At 36.7% G+C, this 21143-nt stretch overlaps 1 protein-coding gene across 1 annotated transcript in view; it reads right to left on the bottom strand.

The window, feature by feature from the left end:
• The window catches only part of ptprt (protein tyrosine phosphatase receptor type T), a 308462-nt gene that overhangs the window by 87326 nt on the left and 199993 nt on the right, over positions 1 to 21143 (bottom strand). The window contains exons 16-17 of the mRNA XM_013908559.1: positions 19988 to 20123; positions 5805 to 5834 (exon numbers count right to left, since the gene is read on the bottom strand). Of these exons, the coding sequence (XP_013764013.1) occupies positions 5805 to 5834; positions 19988 to 20123 (166 nt within the window). The remainder of the gene's footprint in view (positions 1 to 5804; positions 5835 to 19987; positions 20124 to 21143) is intronic.

Raw genomic sequence — 21143 nt, 5'->3', positions numbered from 1 at the left:
ACAGTAAACCTCCTTGGGCTATAACTGTGCATCTATGTATATATTGGTGAGACTGGCTGTGCATTACAACCAATTTTTAAAAGTGGGAAAAAAATGTATGTGTATTTTCAGCTTCTTAATTATTAATTTCACATTTTCTACATATTTAGTTGTCATATGTTATGTTTATTTGTATGTTTCAATTAGGGCTGGGGTATATGGCCTCAAATCCATATTGCGGTATAATTTGAAGCATGTGTCGTAACGATATATATCACGTTATATTCTTTTCTTCTGTATACCGTATTTTACACACTATAAGGCCTTTAATTTTCTCAAAAATCGACAGTGCACCTTATAATCCGGTGCGCCTTATGTATGAATTCTGGTTGTTCTTACTGACCTGACCCTGACTACATGGGGCTCAAAATCTGTCAAAAAATGGTTTAGTACAACTTTGGTAAACTATGAAGCTGCACCACTTGATGGCTTGTCGGAGCATTACGGCTATCGTAGTCAGGAGCCTCGTGAAGTAATCTAGTTCCAAAACTCTCTCTGCTTCAGGTCCCAAAGTCAAACAAACACTGCAGCGTTAAAAAGAGAGTTAAAAACTGTCTAAATTCTTTCATCTTTAATAAATTCATCAGCGTTGCTACTAGGGATGCACCGATACCAATACCGGTATCGGGTATCGGCCTCGATACCACATTTTCTAAAGTACTCGTACTCGTTAAAAGTCCCCCGATACCAAGGACCGATACCACGGTCTGAGACCTGTCTATGTTTGAGCATATAAGGGGTTAATCACAGGCGCCGAGTGCCCGCCCCCAGGCCCCGGCTGCAGCTCAGAGCGGGGAGAAAGCGAAGCGAGACATATCAGCTGTGTGGAACTATTTTAAAGTGAACGATTACGTGAAAACAAAGGCGGACTGCAAATTGTGCTCAGCGAAATTGTCCAGAGGAGGCTCTAAAGGTAGCGCATTTAACACAAGCAATTTAATCAAGCACCTAAAATCCCAACACAACAACTACAAAGAGTTTACCCACGCTTATTAGCACAGAGGAGCATAGCTGATGCTATAGCAGTGGGACGGAAAATAGTTGGGCATTTTAAACATTCCGCCTTAGCCTACTCCCGCCTCGAGGACATTCAGGGACAGCTCAACCAGCCAATAAAGAGACTGCAGCAGGACGTACAGACGCGCTGGAACAGCACGTATTACATGCTCCAGTCCCTCATTGAGCAAAAGCGAGTGCACGAACTCCCTGACTATCTCACCGCTCACCAATGGGCTCTTATGGAGACGACTGTTGCCATCCTCGCCCCCTTTGAGGAACTAACTAAAAAAGTGAGCAGCTACGACGCACTAGCCTCTGATGTCATCTCAGCTGTGACTGTGCTAGTGAGACTTCTAAACAGAGAAACAGACGAACAAATTTAAAATTAAATTTTGTTTTTTTATAATTATTTATTCTGTAATGTGTTGCATACAACATGCTTTTCATTTTAAATAAATGTTCTTAATTCCAAACTAGTCCCTTGTTTGTTTGTTTTTTGTTAAATTATAGGACTAAAGCTGTTACCTGCAAATTTAAATCATCTTTTTATTAAGTACTTGGTATCGGTATCGGCGAGTACTGAAATGCAAGTACTCGTACTCGTTTCCAAAAAAGTGGTCCGGTGCATCCCTAGTTGCTACTTTACCAGTTAAGTTTAACATCCAGGCATCCATGAAAACAGAATTTATTGAATCTAATGGAGTTGGAAGTTAGCAGGAAGTTAGCTCGCTAGTTTCCACCTAAACATGAGAGAGATTTCTGAAAAAATTTAAACATACAGCTCTGCTGTCACTTCCAACATAAAGGAAGACAGAAAACTAAACAGCAGTGACTTTTTAGGGTTACTGAAGTTGGGCTAGTTGATATATAATGATGTGCTACGTGATGTTAGCATAACATAAACAGTGAAGCTGGAGGATGAACGCTAACTTTTTTCCACTCGATCAAACTTTATGGGAGGGTTCCTGATGGTTAGGGACAAATGCAACCGCATGGCAGGATGCTGTAAACGGACCAAACTTCAGTCAGGAGAACAAGTGAGATAATCCATCCACAATACGAGGTTAGTCATTAATATACTGCAACAACATGGGAACAGAGCAGCTGCGACAGAATTCAACATTAACGAATCAATGTTACGGAAGTGGATGAAGCACAGTTTCTGGCTTTCCTCATATTCCAAAACATGCTTTGTCTCTTTGCTATTACTGTCGTCTGGCATAATTTGCAGATGATATTGCTTGCAGCTGCTGCGATGCTTTTGACCAAAACAGGCGCAGCTTGATGACACCATCAACACGAGCTATCGCAGTAGAGCGGTATAGTCAAAATGTCTACCGTTGGCCAAATTCATATCGTTTCTACCATATACCGTTTATACCGCCCACCCGTAGTTTCCATCATATCTTTTCTGCTTGTAATTGTATTTAAATTATGGAGTTTTGGTCTTTAGAGGTACTGATAGTTATAGTCAAAAGAAAAATGACAAGAACTATATTAGGTTGGTTTGAGAGAGACTTTTATCAAATTCAAATATTTCATATAAATCAAGATCTTCATGCATTTGTGTCTATGTGTAATAATCCAAACTGTCATCTAAGGACATTCCTTGAGTTCAAGCTTACTCTGTCAGTCTGTGTGTGAGCTGTACATTTGTCCAAGGCTGTTATTGTGGTGTGTTGGTGTATGATTTTCACTATTGTTACAAGGATTATTCTTAAGATGTCTGCTTGTGTCTCCACTGACATATTTATATGAGATTCAGCATGGCAGGTCATGCTCATTTTTTCTATGCCGAGACAAATTAAACACTGTCACGAGTGTGCAAAAGCAGGGAAACCACAGTGATGGCTGCTGTCTTTCTAATTGTTCCAGTTTCATATTATAAAAAAGCAATTTCCAGTGGGTCAACAAGCCTCAGGGGGGCTGTTTTAAAAAGAAGTGTTGGTATATGATGACTTTTCTACTCAGTAAGGAGCCTGCTGGAGATCTGGAGGAAATTTTCAAATGCTTTGAAGACAGCTGCAGAAGTGAAGAGTTTTAAAAATTCTCAGCAAGGATTTGTGCAGGAGCTCGGGGCAACACCGTGCATGTGACTGTGCAGGTATACTGGTGTGTGTGTGCGCACGCCTGTACGTGTTTCTGCGTGTATGAACAGACAGCTATAATAGTGCCTCATTAGAACTAGTTAATAAGGAAATAGCCACTTGGTAGAGAAGATAATAGTGAATTACATTGACCTTTTAGGATGAAAACACTTTAAGAAACGGACCGTGAAAACAATGCAGATGAAGTTTGGCTGAAATTTACCCTCACTGCCAAACTCACGCTGTAGTTAGTTCAGCCACCCAAAAATATCAAAAGACTTCTTCTCATTGTTGATTATACAGGGAGTGCAGAATTCTTAGGCAAGTTGTATTTCTGAGGAATAATGTTATTATTGAACAACAACCATGTTCTCAATGAACCCAAAAAACTCATTAATATCAAAGCTGAATGTTTTTGGAAGTAGTTTTTAGTTTGTTTTTAGTTTTAGCTATTTTAGGGGGATATCTGTGTGTGCAGGTGACTATTACTGTGCATAATTATTAGGCAACTTAACAAAAAACAAATATATACCCATTTTAATTATTTTTTTTTTTTACCAGTGAAACCAATATAACATTTCCACATTCACAAATATACATTTCTGACATTCAAAAACAAAACAAAAACAAATCAGCGACCAATATAGCCACCTTTCTTTGCAAGGACACTCAAAAGCCTGCCATCCATGGATTCTGTCAGTGTTTTGATCTGTTCACCATCAACATTGCGTGCAGCAGCAACCACAGCCTCCCAGACACTGTTCAGAGAGGTGTACTGTTTTCCCTCCTTGTAAATCTCACATTTGATGATGGATCACAGGTTCTCAAGAGACCTGGGGTTCAGATCAGGTGAACAAGGAGGCCATGTCATTAGTTTTTCTTCTTTTATACCCTTTCCTGCCAGCCATGCTGTGGAGTACTTGGACGCGTGTGATGGAGCATTGTCCTGCATGAAAATCATGTTTTTCTTGAAGGATGCAGACTTCTTCCTGTACCACTGCTTGAAGAAGGTGTCTTCCAGAAACTGGCAGTAGGACTGGGAGTTGAGCTTGACTCCATCCTCAACCCGAAAAGGCTCCACAAGCTCATCTTTGATGATACCAGCCCAAACCAGTACTCCACCTTGCTGGCGTCTGAGTCGGACTGGAGCTCTCTGCCCTTTACCAATCCAGCCACGGGCCCATCCATCTGGCCCATCAAGACTCACTCTCATTTCATCAGTCCATAAAACCTTAGAAAAACCAGTCTTGAGATATTTCTTGGCCTAGTCTTGATGTTTCAGCTTTGTGTGTCTTGTTCAGTGGTGGTCGTCTTTCAGCCTTTCTTACCTTGGCCATGTCTCTGAGTATTGCACACCTTGTGCTTTTGGGCACTCCAGTGATGTTGCAGCTCTGAAATATGGCCAAACTGGTGGCAAGTGGCATCTTGGCAGCTGCACGCTTGACTTTTCTCAGTTCATGGGCAGTTATTTTGCGCCTTGGTTTTTCCACACGCTTCTTGCGACCCTGTTGACTATTTTGAATGAAACGCTTGATTGTTCGATGATCACGCTTCAGAAGCTTTGCAATTTTGAGACTGCTGCATCCCTCTGCATGATATCTCACTATTTTTGACTTTTCTGAGCCTGTCAAGTCCTTCTTTTGACCCATTTTGCCAAAGGAAAGGAAGTTGCCTAATAATTATGCACACCTGATATAGGGTGTTGATGTCATTAGACCACACCCCTTCTCATTACAGAGATGCACATCAACTAATATGCTTAATTGGTAGTAGGCTTTCGAGCCTATACAGCTTGGAGTAAGACAACATGCATGAAGAGGATGATGTGGACAAAATACTCATTTGCCTAATAATTCTGCACTCCCTGTATAAGGAGTACATATTTTGTATAGTGTTACTATTACATTAATTACACTATTACATTTGGTTAGTCAGTATAGCAGGTGAATATAACTTGTGAATGTAAAGCAGAATGGTCAGAAGTATTAGACTTAAGACTAATATTTAATAGCAAAGCTATTTGAGGGCAGTTACTTTGCAAAATGTACATACACAGTAAATTGAGGTTAATATGTATATATCTCCTTTAATTGAACTTAATATTGATATTACACACTTTCCCCAATCCTTTTCTAATATGTCACATGCAGTTTATGTCACATGTAGTAAAGATTAAATGAATGAATACATTTTACCAAACATTTGTTTTTCCTAGCAGCTAAAGAGGGTCAGTATTTCTAATATGGCAGCATAACACTGCAAACAATGTTGTATCTCTCCTGTGTTGAGCAATTTTATTGGCAAGCTACCAAGTGCCTGCTTTTATCTTGCTCTAGACTTATGTTCAAGCCAAATAACATTATTGTGACTGCACGCTGCAGTTTGTGTACCAACCATCAAATAAGAATTTGTCTTTGGCAGGTAATAAAGTAGACATTTTATCATGCAGTGCAAATGACAAGCTGGCTCTTAAAAATAAATAAATAAGAAAGATTGATTCTACTATAACCATTTTTCTGAAAGCTGTGATGGCATAGAGGATTTAATTGTTTTGATAATTAAATACTTTAACAGTATACATGAAAAAGGACAAAAATGTAACAACTCAAAAGGTAGTGATAAAAAAAAAAGAGTATTGGACTGAGAAAGGAATTTTTCTGATGTGAAATCTCTACTTACAGGTAATAAGAGTAGGAATAAGCATGTCTTCTGAAGCATGGTGAGGTGAGGCCGATGATGACAACAGAGCAAAACCCAGAAGAAGGACAAACACATTGGATTAGTTCATGAGTTAAATGAAAATGTAATTCTGACTGCATTTATTTTAAATTGATAAACTACCTGTTTTTCTTTCAACTGTTTTCCCCAACCTACCTGTACAACCTTCCTGTCTGAATCCTAAATTTGCTTTTCTTTGTGTCCTCATCTGAAAACATTTGTTGTCATTTAACTTTGTTTTTACAGATGCTGAATGGGTTATTTTTTGCTATGAAGTATGTATTAGTACATCTAGTTGCTGATGAATTTAATTAATTTTTCTCTACTGCATGTTGGATTAATATATTTTGCCTTCGCAAAATCTCAAAAAAAGTTCATGCTTAGGCATAACAGAACATCCAAGAAATATTCTAGTGTGATGTCCAACGATATATTTGGTTAAAAAAAAGCTTCATTGTAAGTCAGCTGTGAACCGGCCAGCAGTCAATCAAATAAATTGGATAAGAAGATCTATGACTTGTGAAATGATTACTTCACTCACCCAAAAAATTATACTTTTTTCATAAGAGCTTTACCAGGTCATTAACTTTAGAAGATAAAAACACATTTATTAATCCATCATTCAGTCTTGTACCCTGATGTTAAAACTTTAACTTTCACCCACACTATCAAATTATTAACTGAATGACTTTTTCTTTATAAAATTTGAAAATTAGATGAAAGAAATAAAACAAAACAATTTCAATATACAAATCATTCTATTAATAGGATTTGAAATAGTCGCATTGGACTTTCGACAACTCCAGTTAAGGAACTACTGAGCAATATTAGAATCTGACCAAGGTGTATGATTTGTGGGTAGTTGAAAGAAGAAGCATGGTACTTCAGAAAGAAGTACATTCATTTTGTGTTGTAGTACACATTCTACAGTAAACAAAACCAGATGCATGTCCAGTACTTAATTAGATGTATTTTTAAATGTTAAAGCATTAATGACCTACAACTTTTATTCAATGTAGCATATGCTAATGTGCTAGCAATGGGCTCTGGTCTCCATTAATTTAACAGGGACTCAGGGGTATTTCATGGTCTACGCTGTCATTATGTTATATATAACTGAATGGCTTGCCCTGAAATATATTTTTTTAACCTGTAGGTTTTTCAATACGGCATGAATACTTAATTTTGGTTTACAGGTGAAAAGAAAAGTAAATATAAATAGACCACTGATGCCTCCATCACCATTTGGCAGGTAAGTAAATGAGATAGATCGAATGAGAAGTGACAAAACAAACCCAAAGGGAGAGGATGGAAGCTGGAAGAGTAACACACAGAAGCAAGGAGGTAAAGGTTGAATGAGTGTGGTTTGTAGCAATAATATCTGTACAAGGCCATAATTTTACTCTGGATTGTGTTTAAAATCGTTAATCACAGAAAACGTACTAATTATGTCTGAAATTTAATGAATTGCAAGACTAGTGAAAGTAATAATAAAAATCAAATTAATATTATAAGGACCAACATGTTAAAGCTAAGCCAAGAAAATCTTTAACCTTTTACATTTTTTCTTCTCCTTTATCCTGTTTTTGATAATAAAGCCACAGGTTTATTCCACTGCACTGTACTTGACTAGTATGACATGTGTATCAGTGTGTGTGTGTGCGTGTGTGTGTGTGTACGTGTGTGTGCTTGTTCTGCTACTTCCTCAATAGTTTGTTGGTAACTTTGCCCCCCAGCATACATCCTTCATCTATGAGTGGCCAGAGATTGGGATTTCATAATATGTCTGGACACACAACACACACAAACATACACACTCATACTTCATCAGACTGAGTTGTTATAGCACGGGAAAGTCAAGCACAGTTCAGAAGGATCAATACTTCCATTCCACTTCACAGAGGAGCACACCTTACACAACTACTGCAGACTGCTTCAATCAGTCAATCTATCTGATATGCCATCTTAATTACTTACATAATATGAATTTTGTGAATGCTGACAAAATACTTACTATAGCTTTTCATGTGACAGAGAAGTTACTGGCCGTTAGTAGGGCTGATATACATGTGAAAAGCGAAATGTTATTAACTGTATTAACTTTTTACAGGCTTGATGTTTTTAATAAATGACTTCTATACTTTATACTCCTTCACTTTTTTCATCCAGCCCCCTTTTTTGTTCTCATTCTGTCTGTTTTATTGTTCTATTCTTCTCCTTCTGCTTCTGTTTTTCCATCTTCTGCTAATAATGTGAATGATAAACTAAATAAATAAATAAGACAAAAAAAAGACTAACAAGAGAAGCATAGAGACGCTATAGTACTTCCTACCCCTCCCCCCGAAAAAAACATATTTCTAACACTAATAACACATTTATAAAATGGCATGGTTGGATAAAATGGGTTAGCTAGCCAGATATAATAACAGTTACCAGCCTGGAAGGGCTACTTTGCTATATTTAAGGGCAGTAAAAAAGTATAGTAGATATAGCGAAGGCAGCAGAGATGGAATGAAAAATCATTTGTAACAGAAGAGTTATTCTTGAGTTCTGGGTGCACACAGCAACACTATTGTAAGGCAACGAGGTGAGGCAAAATAATGTTTTACTCAATGCTTACACATATATTTTTACATGAAGATAGAATAAATCTGCCAGAGCCTTTGAAAAGAAATGTAGTTTGTTTTAAACCAGCGCTTCATAGCTTTGTTGTGGAAACATTAGTGCAACTGAGACAAATGTTGATGAAACTGGTATTACATCAAACCACAAATCAATATCTACACCTAATTCTAATGTCATTCCCTAAACAAAGAACTGTCCTTAAGCAGAGCTTTGCAAAAATGTGGAAAAAGGTCCTCACTTTTCCAGATGTCCTCACTGAAATGGCCATAAACAAATACTGGTCCTCATTAAGATAGCTGAACAAGTGACTATGTGCACATAGTCACACCCATAACCCTCTTTAAGAGCTCTGCTGACATTGTCCTTATGATATTAATAAAATGCAGAGCACTGGGAGCCCAGCTGTAAAAGTCATAGTCGTTAAAACTGGTCATAAATATTAATATAGTGTAGAAAAAACACTCAACCAAGTTATTCAGGGTACCGTGTTTGAGACTGATTAAATGGGGCAGAGAGAGAATGAGAAGAGACCAGCTTGGATGAGAAATGGGGAAAAATCTGAACTTTTTGTTAACAAGTTACACCTAAGGTCTCCATGTGTAGCAGTAAAAGCATGTTAGTTAAACCTTTTAATATGCGACTATGAAAGTAAATTCCGTGTTTGAAGGACAGAAAGTTAAGAAACACAGGGTATCAATGAAAGTGAAATCTCTTCAGAGTGCTCACGTCTACAGCCAAGTTAATTTGAGGTTTGACAGAACACCGCTTACTTGACATGTACGGAAGGAGGACGCTACGATGGAATACGCATATGGACACACAACAACACTGAGACATAGTGGAAAAAATGACAAGAGAAAAGTACTTACATATGCATGCATAAATGTCAAAATAAATAAGTTATTTGACAAATGAGGGGTGGAAAAGGAAGCCTTTTAAAGACTGCATGTCCACACACAAGTTCTGTAGTTTTTATCTATAGATTTGATCATTATGGCTTTGGTTGCATAAAACAGTATGAGACCACACAAACATAGAAACACTGCTCATATCACCCACACTCGAAAACAAAACCGAAATTCTTTCTGTGCAATGCTATGCCAACTACGATTTGATTATCGAGAAATGCAATTAACTGTTTCATATGGCAGTAGAATACACACACAGTATTTGCATGGCCTATGTTTAACCTTGTCTATTAGATTATGTGTTTTCAGCTTTTAGGCCAGTCGACTACTCTGATTCTTTTTCTCTTATTTAAACAACTAGTAAATTAGCCACCCAGAATATCCGTGGTGATCACACAGTATGAGTTTGTACATTTGTGTGAGTGTGTAAATGGTTTGTCATCACCAATTTTAAATGTGCTGTAAGTGGACCATCAAGCATTTATCTCAGCAAGCTGCAGAGTCCATTATTCAACCATGTGTCACATCTGCAGAATAGGGGTCAAGTCCAGCTCTGTTGTGAGTGCATGTGTGTGTAAGTGTGTCTGTGTTAACACCTCCAATTTATTTACTGATACGTCCAAGTTTAGCATGAAAGAATTCGGTACTTTCAAATTTGTGTGCTTCTTAATGTTTCTCTGTGTGTTTTTGTACATCTTCTAGTTTAGAGACAGAGTTTCAGTCCACCAATGTATTGCATGTGTGTACGCACTTGCATACACGGGTACAGACACACACACACACACACCACTTGGCTTCACAAGAGCCTGCCATTTGCAGTGGATTCAGCCTGAGTCCATTCCCTTGGCTGACACCAGTTTCTAATCGCCTCATTCCTCTTGTTATAGATGAGAACCCCAGGGTGTCATATACAATCTAGAAAGAAGATGTGTCCTTTTGTTGTCTCAAAGTTGAGAGTCATCATTTATATTGTGGTTTTTTTGGGTTTTTTTTTTTTTACCAAAAAACTGTTAATCTTGGCATCCTCACAATTTTCTAAAGGAATTAATACAAAAGCTCTTTTCCTCACACACATTCATTTAGCACTATATCTATCTCACATCCACACCTAAGGCCAATTCGGACATACCGCTTAACTTATTATGTATGTTTTGAATGTCAGAGGAAACCAGAAAACATGGGGGAAAAAAACCTGTACAGCTATGCATAAAGGTCAAGCAAACGGAAAGGAGATTTCAAATCAAAGAACTCTTTGCTGCAGGTCAACAGTACTAATCACAAGATTAATTAATTTCCGCATTTTTTTAATAAAAAAATGAACTGCTGCTCTTTGCGCAATGATTACAACTGCTAAATCAGGATTATGATTAATCTAAAAGTTTCAAGAAAATAAACCAACAGCTTTGGCAAAGTTCCTACTTTCTCTGAGCGACTGTGCACCATCCACAAGGACTGTCACAACCTTTAACATCTAGCACTGCATCAATGTCAATAAACTTCCTAAAATTATCAGATTTGGGTCGGCTTTAAATATATGAAGAACTATGTTATAGAATTCCAAGTTCAAGCCACTGGCAATTTAATCTTTATATGCTACTACTTGTCTTTGGCCAAAAAATCTTTGGTAAGTAATTTTTGACTCTAAATACTTTACAATCCCCCAGAATACTAAATGAAATATTTAATCTAAGGTAAAAAGAAAAAACTGTACTTTATTGCAAAGTCATTGTAGCACTGCACTAAATATAACCCAGGTTGTCTAATCAATAGTTTAATTTTATGTTATATGTATATAGGGTTATCCATATATAACCTTAAGATGCAGGAAGGGGATTTATTTGAGAAACAGATAACTACCATGACAGTAACAGAATGGATTGTCTTTGAGCCCAGAACAGTGTAGGTGGAGATATTTGTGAAGCATCGCATTTCATTCGGCAAGACATACCACAAATCCTAATCACCCACCTATGTTTCTGTTGAAGCCAAAAACATAATTTCTCTCCTAAAGTTTGATTAATTATTTAACTTTTTTAGCTAATTTTAGGGCAGGCTGGCTTGATTCCTGCATTACTGCATTATACCTACATATAATTAATTACACCAACCTGCTATCAATGTAGAAAGCACCATAATGTGGGAAGATTTTTTTTTCTCTGTCTGAAATTCTGTTGATGGAAAATTAACTGCAGATTTCTTGCAAATAATGAAACAGTTAACAATGTTTATCAGTTTGTCAAAGCAAATGACTGGTAGAGTGTTGGGCAGATAAATCTCATATCAGAGGAAATGATAAGTATACTTTGATGCATTGAACGTCCTCAGAAATTATAATAGTTTTAGATGTGCCCTTTTGACAGGACAATAAAGTACCAAAAAGGACAGATGGTGTGCAACAATGTGTAAATGTTCACATTAAATAAATTAAAGTACTGACAAAGTGACAAAATATGTTAGAAAGTTTTCCAAAAGCATCTTAGATTAACTTAACTTTTCTACCTAGCTAATAGTAACAGCCAAAGCAGCCATTAAAAAATTCCATTCACACTTCAGTTTGCTACTAAAACTTTGCTAAAACGTATTCCCCAAGTTAGACTTTCAGTCAGCAAGGAAGAGAGATAAGTATACAGACTAATGATACTATTACAGGTAGGGTGCCAACAACTGCCTAAATGACTTCTAATGTCTAACAATGGAACTTGCAAAGTAACATTAAAATCTAAATTTCATCTATTTAGTGGCATAAATCGGGCAGTAAAAAGGCAATCAGAGGCGTTTTAAGTCTCAGTGGTAAAACTGCTGAGAGGAAATTGCATACCACAGTGATTAAAATATTAGGCGTTAGATTTTCATTGTATGAAAGAAAACGAATATGTGACCCCCAAATGCCTTTACATGTTGCTTAGGCCAGAACATTCTATGGTCCTTTTCACCAATACTAAGATTCATAACCAAGGTGATTACACACTGTCTGCACACTTATTATATTGAAAGGTACACACCATGTATCGCAAGCTTTTTTGTTTGTTTTGTTTGTTTGTTTTCCCCCAAAAGGTACATCTGATTTTTAGGTTATCCCAATTCAAGGTGAAAGATGGACAACTGGAAAGTCTTTCAAGAAATATATGGAGGAACGTTCAATTATATCATTAATGAGATTTTTTGTAGGTGTTATAGCTAATGAGTTTGTCAAATATGAGAAGAATAATTCTCAGCAACTTAATATTCAATGACAGTGACAAGATGTATTTGGAAACTACTAAATGCTGAGGTAAAAAAATCACATTGAAGAACAGTGCGGAGTGGATGTGGTCATGTCTAGAAGCAAACATACAATACCCCACGCTCAGAGTTCTCCATGTGTGAATCTCTCTATCGGAGCAAGGGCAAGGCAGGTACAGGACGGGACAGGAAGGGGTGGAGCCAAAGACAGGAAGCAGGAAGATAGAGAGAAACATAAAAGGGCGTGAGACTTGATTCAAAGAGGACGAGTCGAGCAAGACATCTGTTTGTTTGTTTTTTTAATCATTTGTAATGCATTCCTTCCATTCCCTCACATTCATTACTTTTTCAATTTATGCTAAGCATTTGACACCAAAGTTCAGAACTAACATAATAGGGCTGGGACTCTTTGAAGCACCTTATTTGTCTTGTATATATGGTCAAATAGGAGGCAAATATGTGAACTAACTCTAGCTTACATTCCTGTGACTCACTGTATTTTTTATTAAGAAACTACCAATTATTATTAAATTGTTAATATTGTATAGTGCATAGTGACAAGCAAAGTTACATTAACTCTTTCAGAAGATACATTTTGTGATATTACGAGAAGTGAGAAGTTCATTGAAAATATGAAGCATAGTATATGAAGTTTATCTTTGCTAAGAAGATCTAGTTTAACCATTTGCTTTTTGGACCATTTTGGACCATCATCACCATTGGTGAAAATCTAAAATGTCAAACTTCACTGAATACAATATAAAAAAGTCACTTTTCAAATCAAAGTTGAGGATCAGAGCCCAAATTCCTCTATGAGAAAGTAAAAAGCTCCAGCCTGCAAATGTGATTCTTCAAATTGTTTGGTAGCAATTAATCTTGAGAGCTTTTCAAGACCCCTACATTTCGGGAGATGAGTACTGCACTGCTAGCCATTTAGAAAGTTGTGCAGTAAACCCAGACTAGGTTTACGATCTCTCTCAAGAGTGAGTCACCACAAGACTAAGAGTGTGAGTCAATAACTTCATTAAGGCAAATGTGAATAAGCTTGCAGGTGCAATACATTGTTGTTAAGCATAAGGTATGGCTCCGATACAGGCCTAGAACAAATAAAAACTTCAGTCTGAAAGCAGCTTTCAGTCTACACCATTTAAATTTCAAGGTCGCGTCCCTGTGAACTCTGTGCCAATTCCTGTGTACCTACTACTTTTACACTCCTTAAACTCCTGGGAAGTTCTATCCTTCCTACTGAAATTATGTGTTTGGTCTTCAAACACTTGTTTGTCAAATTGACACAGCTTTTATGTTTAAGTGTGTCAGTGGTACCATGAACACTCTCCATGCATTTTTAACATTCACAGGATTCAACAATCATTGGGCTGTAAATTGTGATTTTATTTTATTTTATTTACATCTTGAAGTGTACACAGCAAATTCAAAAGTGTTAAATTTTTTGGTGTTAATAGTCTCCTTGCAAAAGTAGAGTTAATTTTACTCTAAGTAGAGTCACATTCTTTTAATGTAACTCTGAGGTGTAAAATGATAGTAGTTAAAATCGAGTGTTAAAAATGAGTGTTTCTCTGTCAAATCTGGAGGTGTTAAAATGGAAACATTAACTCTGACCTCTTAACTCTGAACTCCTACAGGGGCTATGACACCAATAGAGTGAATTCACAGACTCCGCCCCCAGCATGGCTCCAATCGAAGCTGAAGTGAAGCCGTTTCAGAACATTTTGCTCTACATATTTGAGTTGTTTGCCATGCTTGGTAAGTCATCTTTTCAAAGATTGTTTCAATTGTTATTAGCTTTTACTTCTGTGGCTCTTTGGAGTTGAGACAAAGCTGTGTGAAAGGCATTAGCCATGTTGCTCGCTGATAGCATAATATTCTGTTTTAGCTAGCTGAAAGGTATTGTTTGCGGGCAAATACCACAGCCTTGAAAAAAAGCTTGCATGTGATTTTTCAGTCAAACTTTTGGTCAAATACACCTAAAACAATGTCTAGAATGTGAAATGTTGGTATAATGGTGCTACTTGAAGCCTGAAAACGATCGCCCATAAATAAAAAACAAAAACGAGCAAACAGCAGTAGCAGGCGTCCTGACTGGATTCTACGTTAGCATAGATCCCTCCAGAATTTTGTGCACACGGTTTAGGTAAAAATGAAAAAGGTTGAGGTTTTACATTTAGTTCAGTATTACCTGTTGCCTGTGTCCTTGTCTTTTGGGAAAATACTTTACACAAGTAATGGCTCAAAGAGGATTCCTTTTTTTTTTTTTTTACTGTGCTGCAATTGTTTACTGGATTATTTGTGCCATTAATTAGTGTCAACTAATTTTTATTCGATCTCCGCACAGGATATGCTTGTGAAGATGGAATATGGGGGAGAGCAGAAGTGCGTTGAAGTTCCACAAAGGGATGAATGAAGGACATGCATATTGTATTGAAGCAATAAGTGTTGCGATGCTGTTATTTGCATTTACCATGTCAGACCTTTTGATAAACAAAATTCTAATGAAAGTGAGAACATGTATGTTACATCTTTCAGAAAATGTTTTGAAATTGTGGTGCACAGCTCAGAATAAATGTTTTTCAAAAACCATTGCATCTTTTTAGTAAATGTTTATTTCCAAAAGAAATTTCTAGAAGTTCAGAACAGTAAAATTCCCGCTTTTTAGAATGAATTAGAAGATAACTCTTACGTAGTTAAACTAAAATACTCTTTGAGAGTTAATATATAAACTCTTAACACCAAGTGTTAAATTATCAACTCCAGACAGATTTGGTGTTTAACACTAAATCAGAGTTAACGTACCAACTCTCCAAAAAGAGTTAAATTAACACTCTCTGGTGTGGACCCATATAGATACTTTAATAGTGTTGAAATCAAATCCGACAGTGTTAATTTGGACATGCTGGATTTGCTTTGTACCATTGTGCTAGCCTTCACCAGTGCACATAACACTGAAAAGTTTTGGCCAAACTAACATCATAACAATTCACGGCATTGCTTCAGCCCTATTAAAGTGGATTCAGATAACCTTGTTTTTTAAGTACCAAAAAGGTATTAGCCTTTTTTTAAGGGGAAATAAAAAACTCTGTAAGGACACTTCATGGACTTTGTAAAAAGATCTGTATTTAACATAAACTTGATCAAAACTATTGTTTGTAGTTGTTGTTTTGGTGCTTTTTTTGAACTAACAAAGCAAATGATTATCGTTATCACCATCATCACAACCACAGGAAAATTGTGCAATACTGGTATTTTGCATTCAGATATATAGAAGCAACAGTATATACAGATATAGGCACAATAAAGGTTTGCAAAGGTTTCCACAATGTACAGACTAATAGAAAACTAAACTTAATCACTTATGATTATGTAGAAGTGAGTAGTAGGGTTATTGTGTGTAGATACCCCATCAAACACCTATTGTGTGTCATATTTTTATGTCATTTTGCTGTGTTTGGGCAGTGGGTGTGCAGTCAAATATGAGGATTCTATAAAAACATCTCATCTCTAGGATTTCAGATTTTCTTTCTGTGTAATGGATGCATAAACAAAGTTCCAGTAGTAGTTTTTTTTTAGACAAACAGACAGAAACAATTGCATATATGACTTTAACTTTGAGTTTGTGCACTTCTACATATGTGTATAGTATTTACTTAAGGTTATACACCGTGGTAAAACCATGAAACAGACAAGGGTTAATAACTTCAGCAAATTTGCTTGTTTGCCTGACTAAACTCACTTCTGTGTTCCTTCTTTTTAGATGTTTATATAATTAGTTTTTATTTAGAATGAGAATTTAATTCACACCTCCTTTTAAAGTTGTTGTGGGCATGAAAGGCGTAAGAAAGCTTCAGATAAAATACAATCACAAAAGGCAGTTATTGAGCCAGAATTTGAAATAGCTTGGATAAAAGGAAAAAAGGGGTGAAATAAGTTTAACATATTTTCCATCAATTTGCAGTTCCAAAGATGTCACCTTTTCTCAATTACTTGGTTTAGGTCTGCTTCTCTGGCATTACAAACAGAATCAGCCGGTGTACAGGGAGCTTCTGGAACATTAATTATTCATTGATTCTCCTCTTAACCTTTCTATGAAAAGTGTGTCTTCTGGTGCTGGTTCTTTGAGCCCTCAGGGCTACCTGGCTGTAGAAACACTGAATCCCCATTAAACCTTCAGCCTTGTTCAGTGTTATTCACTTTCACATACATTATCAGCAACATGTCCTGGCTTTCTTCAGAAAATAAAGTCCATTTGGAACACATGTAAAAGTGGTCTAAAAGATTAATTGGACAGCTATGAGCGTACTTCCCAACAAAGTTTTGGTGCAGAGTAATTTATGAGGTTTAAAAGGCATGTAAAACACTTTCTGTTTAAAAAAAAATCTGCCACTGGGACTGGCTGAAGTATGCAGTGTAAAATATAGATGATCCCAGATATATGGTAAAACCATCACTGTCTGAATCCATTCAGTTGGACTCATGTTATCGATTGTTTTTCTTTCTTGTGTCTCCATGACTCCCCACTATGTCTTGGTACAATTTAATAATTTCCCTTTTCTCACGTTTTTCCTATCTTGATATGTACTCCATGATTTCATTTGACATATATGTGCCCTTTAATTCTGACTGATGGCCTCGGTCAGCTCCGGTTCACGAGAAGCATCCCAACTGCTCCTTCTTTTCTCTATCTTTTTCTCTACAGCGTCATTGCTTTTTTTGTCTATATCTACTGTTGCAATGTTTGCCCTCTAATTGGCTTTTTATGTATATTATGCCCCCCCCCCCGAGTCTGGTTAGCATCTCATTAGCATATCCACTTGACCCCAGGGTAACCAGTGCTGCCTGGTTTTCAATTACCATATTCCTTCCAATCTTATACATTTGTCCCTTCCTTCTGTTACTCTCATCCTTTCCCACTTTTATTTTGTTTAACTTCTATATTCCCCATTTGTGCCTTCTTCTGATTTCTCCACCTTTACCTTTTTTGTTATATAATGTATTATCCTCCTTTGGCTCTACTGGATTTGTAATCCTCTTATTTGGTATATTTTCTGTTAGCCTGGGTTAGCCTCTAATTAGCATTTCAAACTGACCCAGTACCCTGCCTGACTTTATATTTTTGCCTGAGTACTCTTTTGCTTGCTTAAAATGGTTACAATGTTATATTTGACTAGCAATAAGGTATCTGTCAGTTTTCTCTCAGGGCATTTTTATCTGTTCATCAAGCTTAATGTTCAAAATTCAACAGCTGTTCAATAGTAACAGGTTATGAACAATTCTTTACTTTAGCAAATGCAAGTTGAGAGCATCCTTGTTGCATTTAGACAATATTTTGTCCTTTTTCTCTCTCTCTCTCTGTGGAACAGTATGATTTTACATGACATTGTGCTTGATTCAAGCTTTTTGCTAACTAATGATTTTAGTCTAAGGAGCTTGGAAAGAAAAACACCTGGACTTCTTTAAGTTTCCTTGAAGATGTTTCACCTCTGATCCGAGAAGCTTCTTCAGTTCTAAGCGCAATTGATGGAGAATCCCAGATTTTAAGCCCTATGGGAGTGTCCCCAAGAGGGTCATGGACCCCCTATTGATCCTCTAACTAATCACACGAGCCAAAGTGTGAAAATGGGTGTGGGTCACTATCAGCCAAGGTTTTAGGTGAACTCATTTTGAGACCATGCCCTACCATATCATGTGACTTACTGAGATCAAATGACCCTAGATATGAGTGAGCACTGAGGCATCTGGGACGGGATCTCAAAACTGAATTATAGATTGCAGACAGCTGGTGTTGTAAGACAGCCCCTCTGTTCAAAGATGGTCTTCCACGACCCTCTTAGGAACATTCCCAATAGGGCTTAAAAATCTGGGACTCTCCATCGATTGCTCTTAGATCTGAAGAAGCTAGAGGTGAAATGTCTTCAAGAAAGTCAAAGAAGTCCAGGCTCTTTTAATTCCAAGCTCCTTAGACTACTATGACCTGGATGGCTGAGAAGCTTCACAGACAACAAATAATTTTAGTTTTACACAAGCAAGTAATCTACCTGAGAACCTGACCTTGTTCAGTGCTATGGTATTTCATTTTAGTGGATGTTTGGTCGATATTAAAACACAACTTTTTATTTTAGGAATGGAGACGGTACAGATTTGTAAAGCATCAAACAATCTCCAGTAGCTATATATTCCTTCCAAACACAGTATTACGTTTTGTAAAAAAAGAAAAAAAGAAAATCTCAGTTTTTAATGTCTAAAACAGAAGGACCAAGTGAACATATTGTCTAAATGTATTTCATCACACTCCCGTGCAGCGTTTAGTTTTGAAGTGTATGCAGTTTATAATAAATACTGATAATTATTGATCTCTTAACGCACTATAAAGTGGTTACTGGAATGCATTTGCAAGTGTGTCATTATTTTCTAATTTGACTGGTAACAGAAAATAATCCTCACACTATTTAGTTTTTTCTCTAATTTTGCTGCCAAGTTAATGTATGTTTTAAACCAAAACCAACTTTTTGGGAAAATAAAAAACAACCTGTGACACAAAAATCACAAATGTAAAAGCAATATGAAGGATATGAAGGTTAGAGAGGAATGGGAGAATTGATGGAACAGTATAGAAAACTAGAGAAAGTAACAGAAAGAAAGGCTGGTGATGGTGCAAGCCAGTGTGCAAGTAAACAACGATACAGAAAGCTTTTTATATCTGCTAAATGGGTTATATAATACAGTTTTAAATATATATAAGTCTCTGGGGAATAGTATAATTCTCATTTATTTGTCTTTAAGGATTATAAGATTAAATATGTCGCCAGGTTTAATACAAAATTTTTGACCTTTTATATCGCCAGAAGAAATGACTATAAATCTGTAGGTTTTGCGATATGTTTTTAACCTGAAATGTTTGTTAAAAATTTTAAATCTTAGACTTTTTTTGTTGTTGTTGCAAGAAACAAAACCTAAAGGGGAAAAAAACATTGTAAATTCTGATTCAGTTTTATTTCTAAATGTGGTCAAATCTCTTTAACTGAACATATTTTTTTCTTAAGAGATCATTAGGGTCAAATTAATCTGTCACTCCCTGCACACTTAAAACTATCCACCTGCGTATATATGCTAATGAGGACACTTGAAACTTAAGAATACAGCCTATGCATTAACCTTGCCTTCTTTTAGTTTACTAATTTGCATTAAAGGTGCATTACTAAACATAAAACTGCAGTGCTACTTACTAGTATAAAACAAACTACACACTGCCTTGTCTAAGGGTTAAGATAATGGCACTGAAGTTACAAAAAAATGTGTTAATAATGACTCATTGTAAATGCTACATTTAATACCTTTAACCTGCTACTCTGTCCTGTTGGTTAGTTCAATACCTACCTGCGTTTGAAGGTGAGAACAACTCCAAGAAGGATGATGATGAACATAAGAATCCCAGCAATCACGCCAGCCATTTTAACTGTGCTGTCCACCTGTTTCTCTGGCTCCATAGCATCAGAGTCCTGCGTTGATGCACCTAAAAGCACACATATGCACACACAAACAAACAGGTATGCAGATAGTCACATTGGTAGGGAACCTTAAACATATTTGCTTGGCATATACATTCACACAGAAATGCTAATGTGCGGATGGACATATTCATTTGCATACAGCATTGGAAGTTCAATACGGTGAGCAGGTTTTGCAGGCACACACATTCACTCACACCATTGTGGTCAGAAGTTTACACAAACTCATCATGAGTCGTCGATTAATCATTTGGGGCTATTATTCTTTGAACTGTTCATTTTTTAATTTTTCCTCATGTTTGTATAGCTTTAATGTTTTCTTTAAGGTCCCTTGGAGCAATTTCTAAATAACTGCAGATAATAAGTTCACCAGTTTAAGCATCTATATGGAAGAAAAAGTTATTTAGATGTGCCACTACTTTGCCAAGGTGCGGAAAAAGACACAGCTGTCTTGGAAATCAGTTAGGATATTCAGAAACAGCACAGGAATCAAGGTTCAAACTAGCCATGAAAAACTGCTCAGATGTCACAACCCACAGTGAAGCTAGTCACTCTGTTGGATGGACTGAGAGACTGTTGACCAAGAAATAAGCCCCTGTTCAAAAATTGAGACATTCAAGCTCAATTGAAATTTGTAGCCAACACAAACAAGCCAATTGTCTTCTGGAGAAACATTTTTTGTCAGATAAGATTGCACTGTTGTCAATAATGAAAGAGGTATTTCTTGGAGGCTTTCAACCCTAATAACACTTTACCAGTTGTCATGCAAGGTGGTGGTAGCATTATGCTCTTGAGTGGTTTTGCCTCATGATGAGTGTATGTAAACCTCTGACCACTACTAGATCTATATGTATACAAAGACATCTTTATTGATGGACCCATATATCTAGATATAAAATGTGTACACAGTCGTACATATGCTCAAAGACAAAACATATATATGTTGGCAATGAAGGAATACTGGAAACACTGTATCCCAAGGTGAAGATAAATTAACACTGCATCCACATTAAAAGAGAATATAA

This window comes from Pundamilia nyererei, unplaced genomic scaffold (assembly GCF_000239375.1).
Source record: "Pundamilia nyererei isolate P.nyererei 1_Seehausen unplaced genomic scaffold, PunNye1.0 scaffold00012, whole genome shotgun sequence".
Taxonomy (NCBI): Eukaryota; Metazoa; Chordata; class Actinopteri; order Cichliformes; family Cichlidae; genus Pundamilia; species Pundamilia nyererei.
The sequence above is the reverse complement of the archived record's forward strand: the minus strand, read 5'-3'. Positions and strand labels throughout refer to the sequence as shown.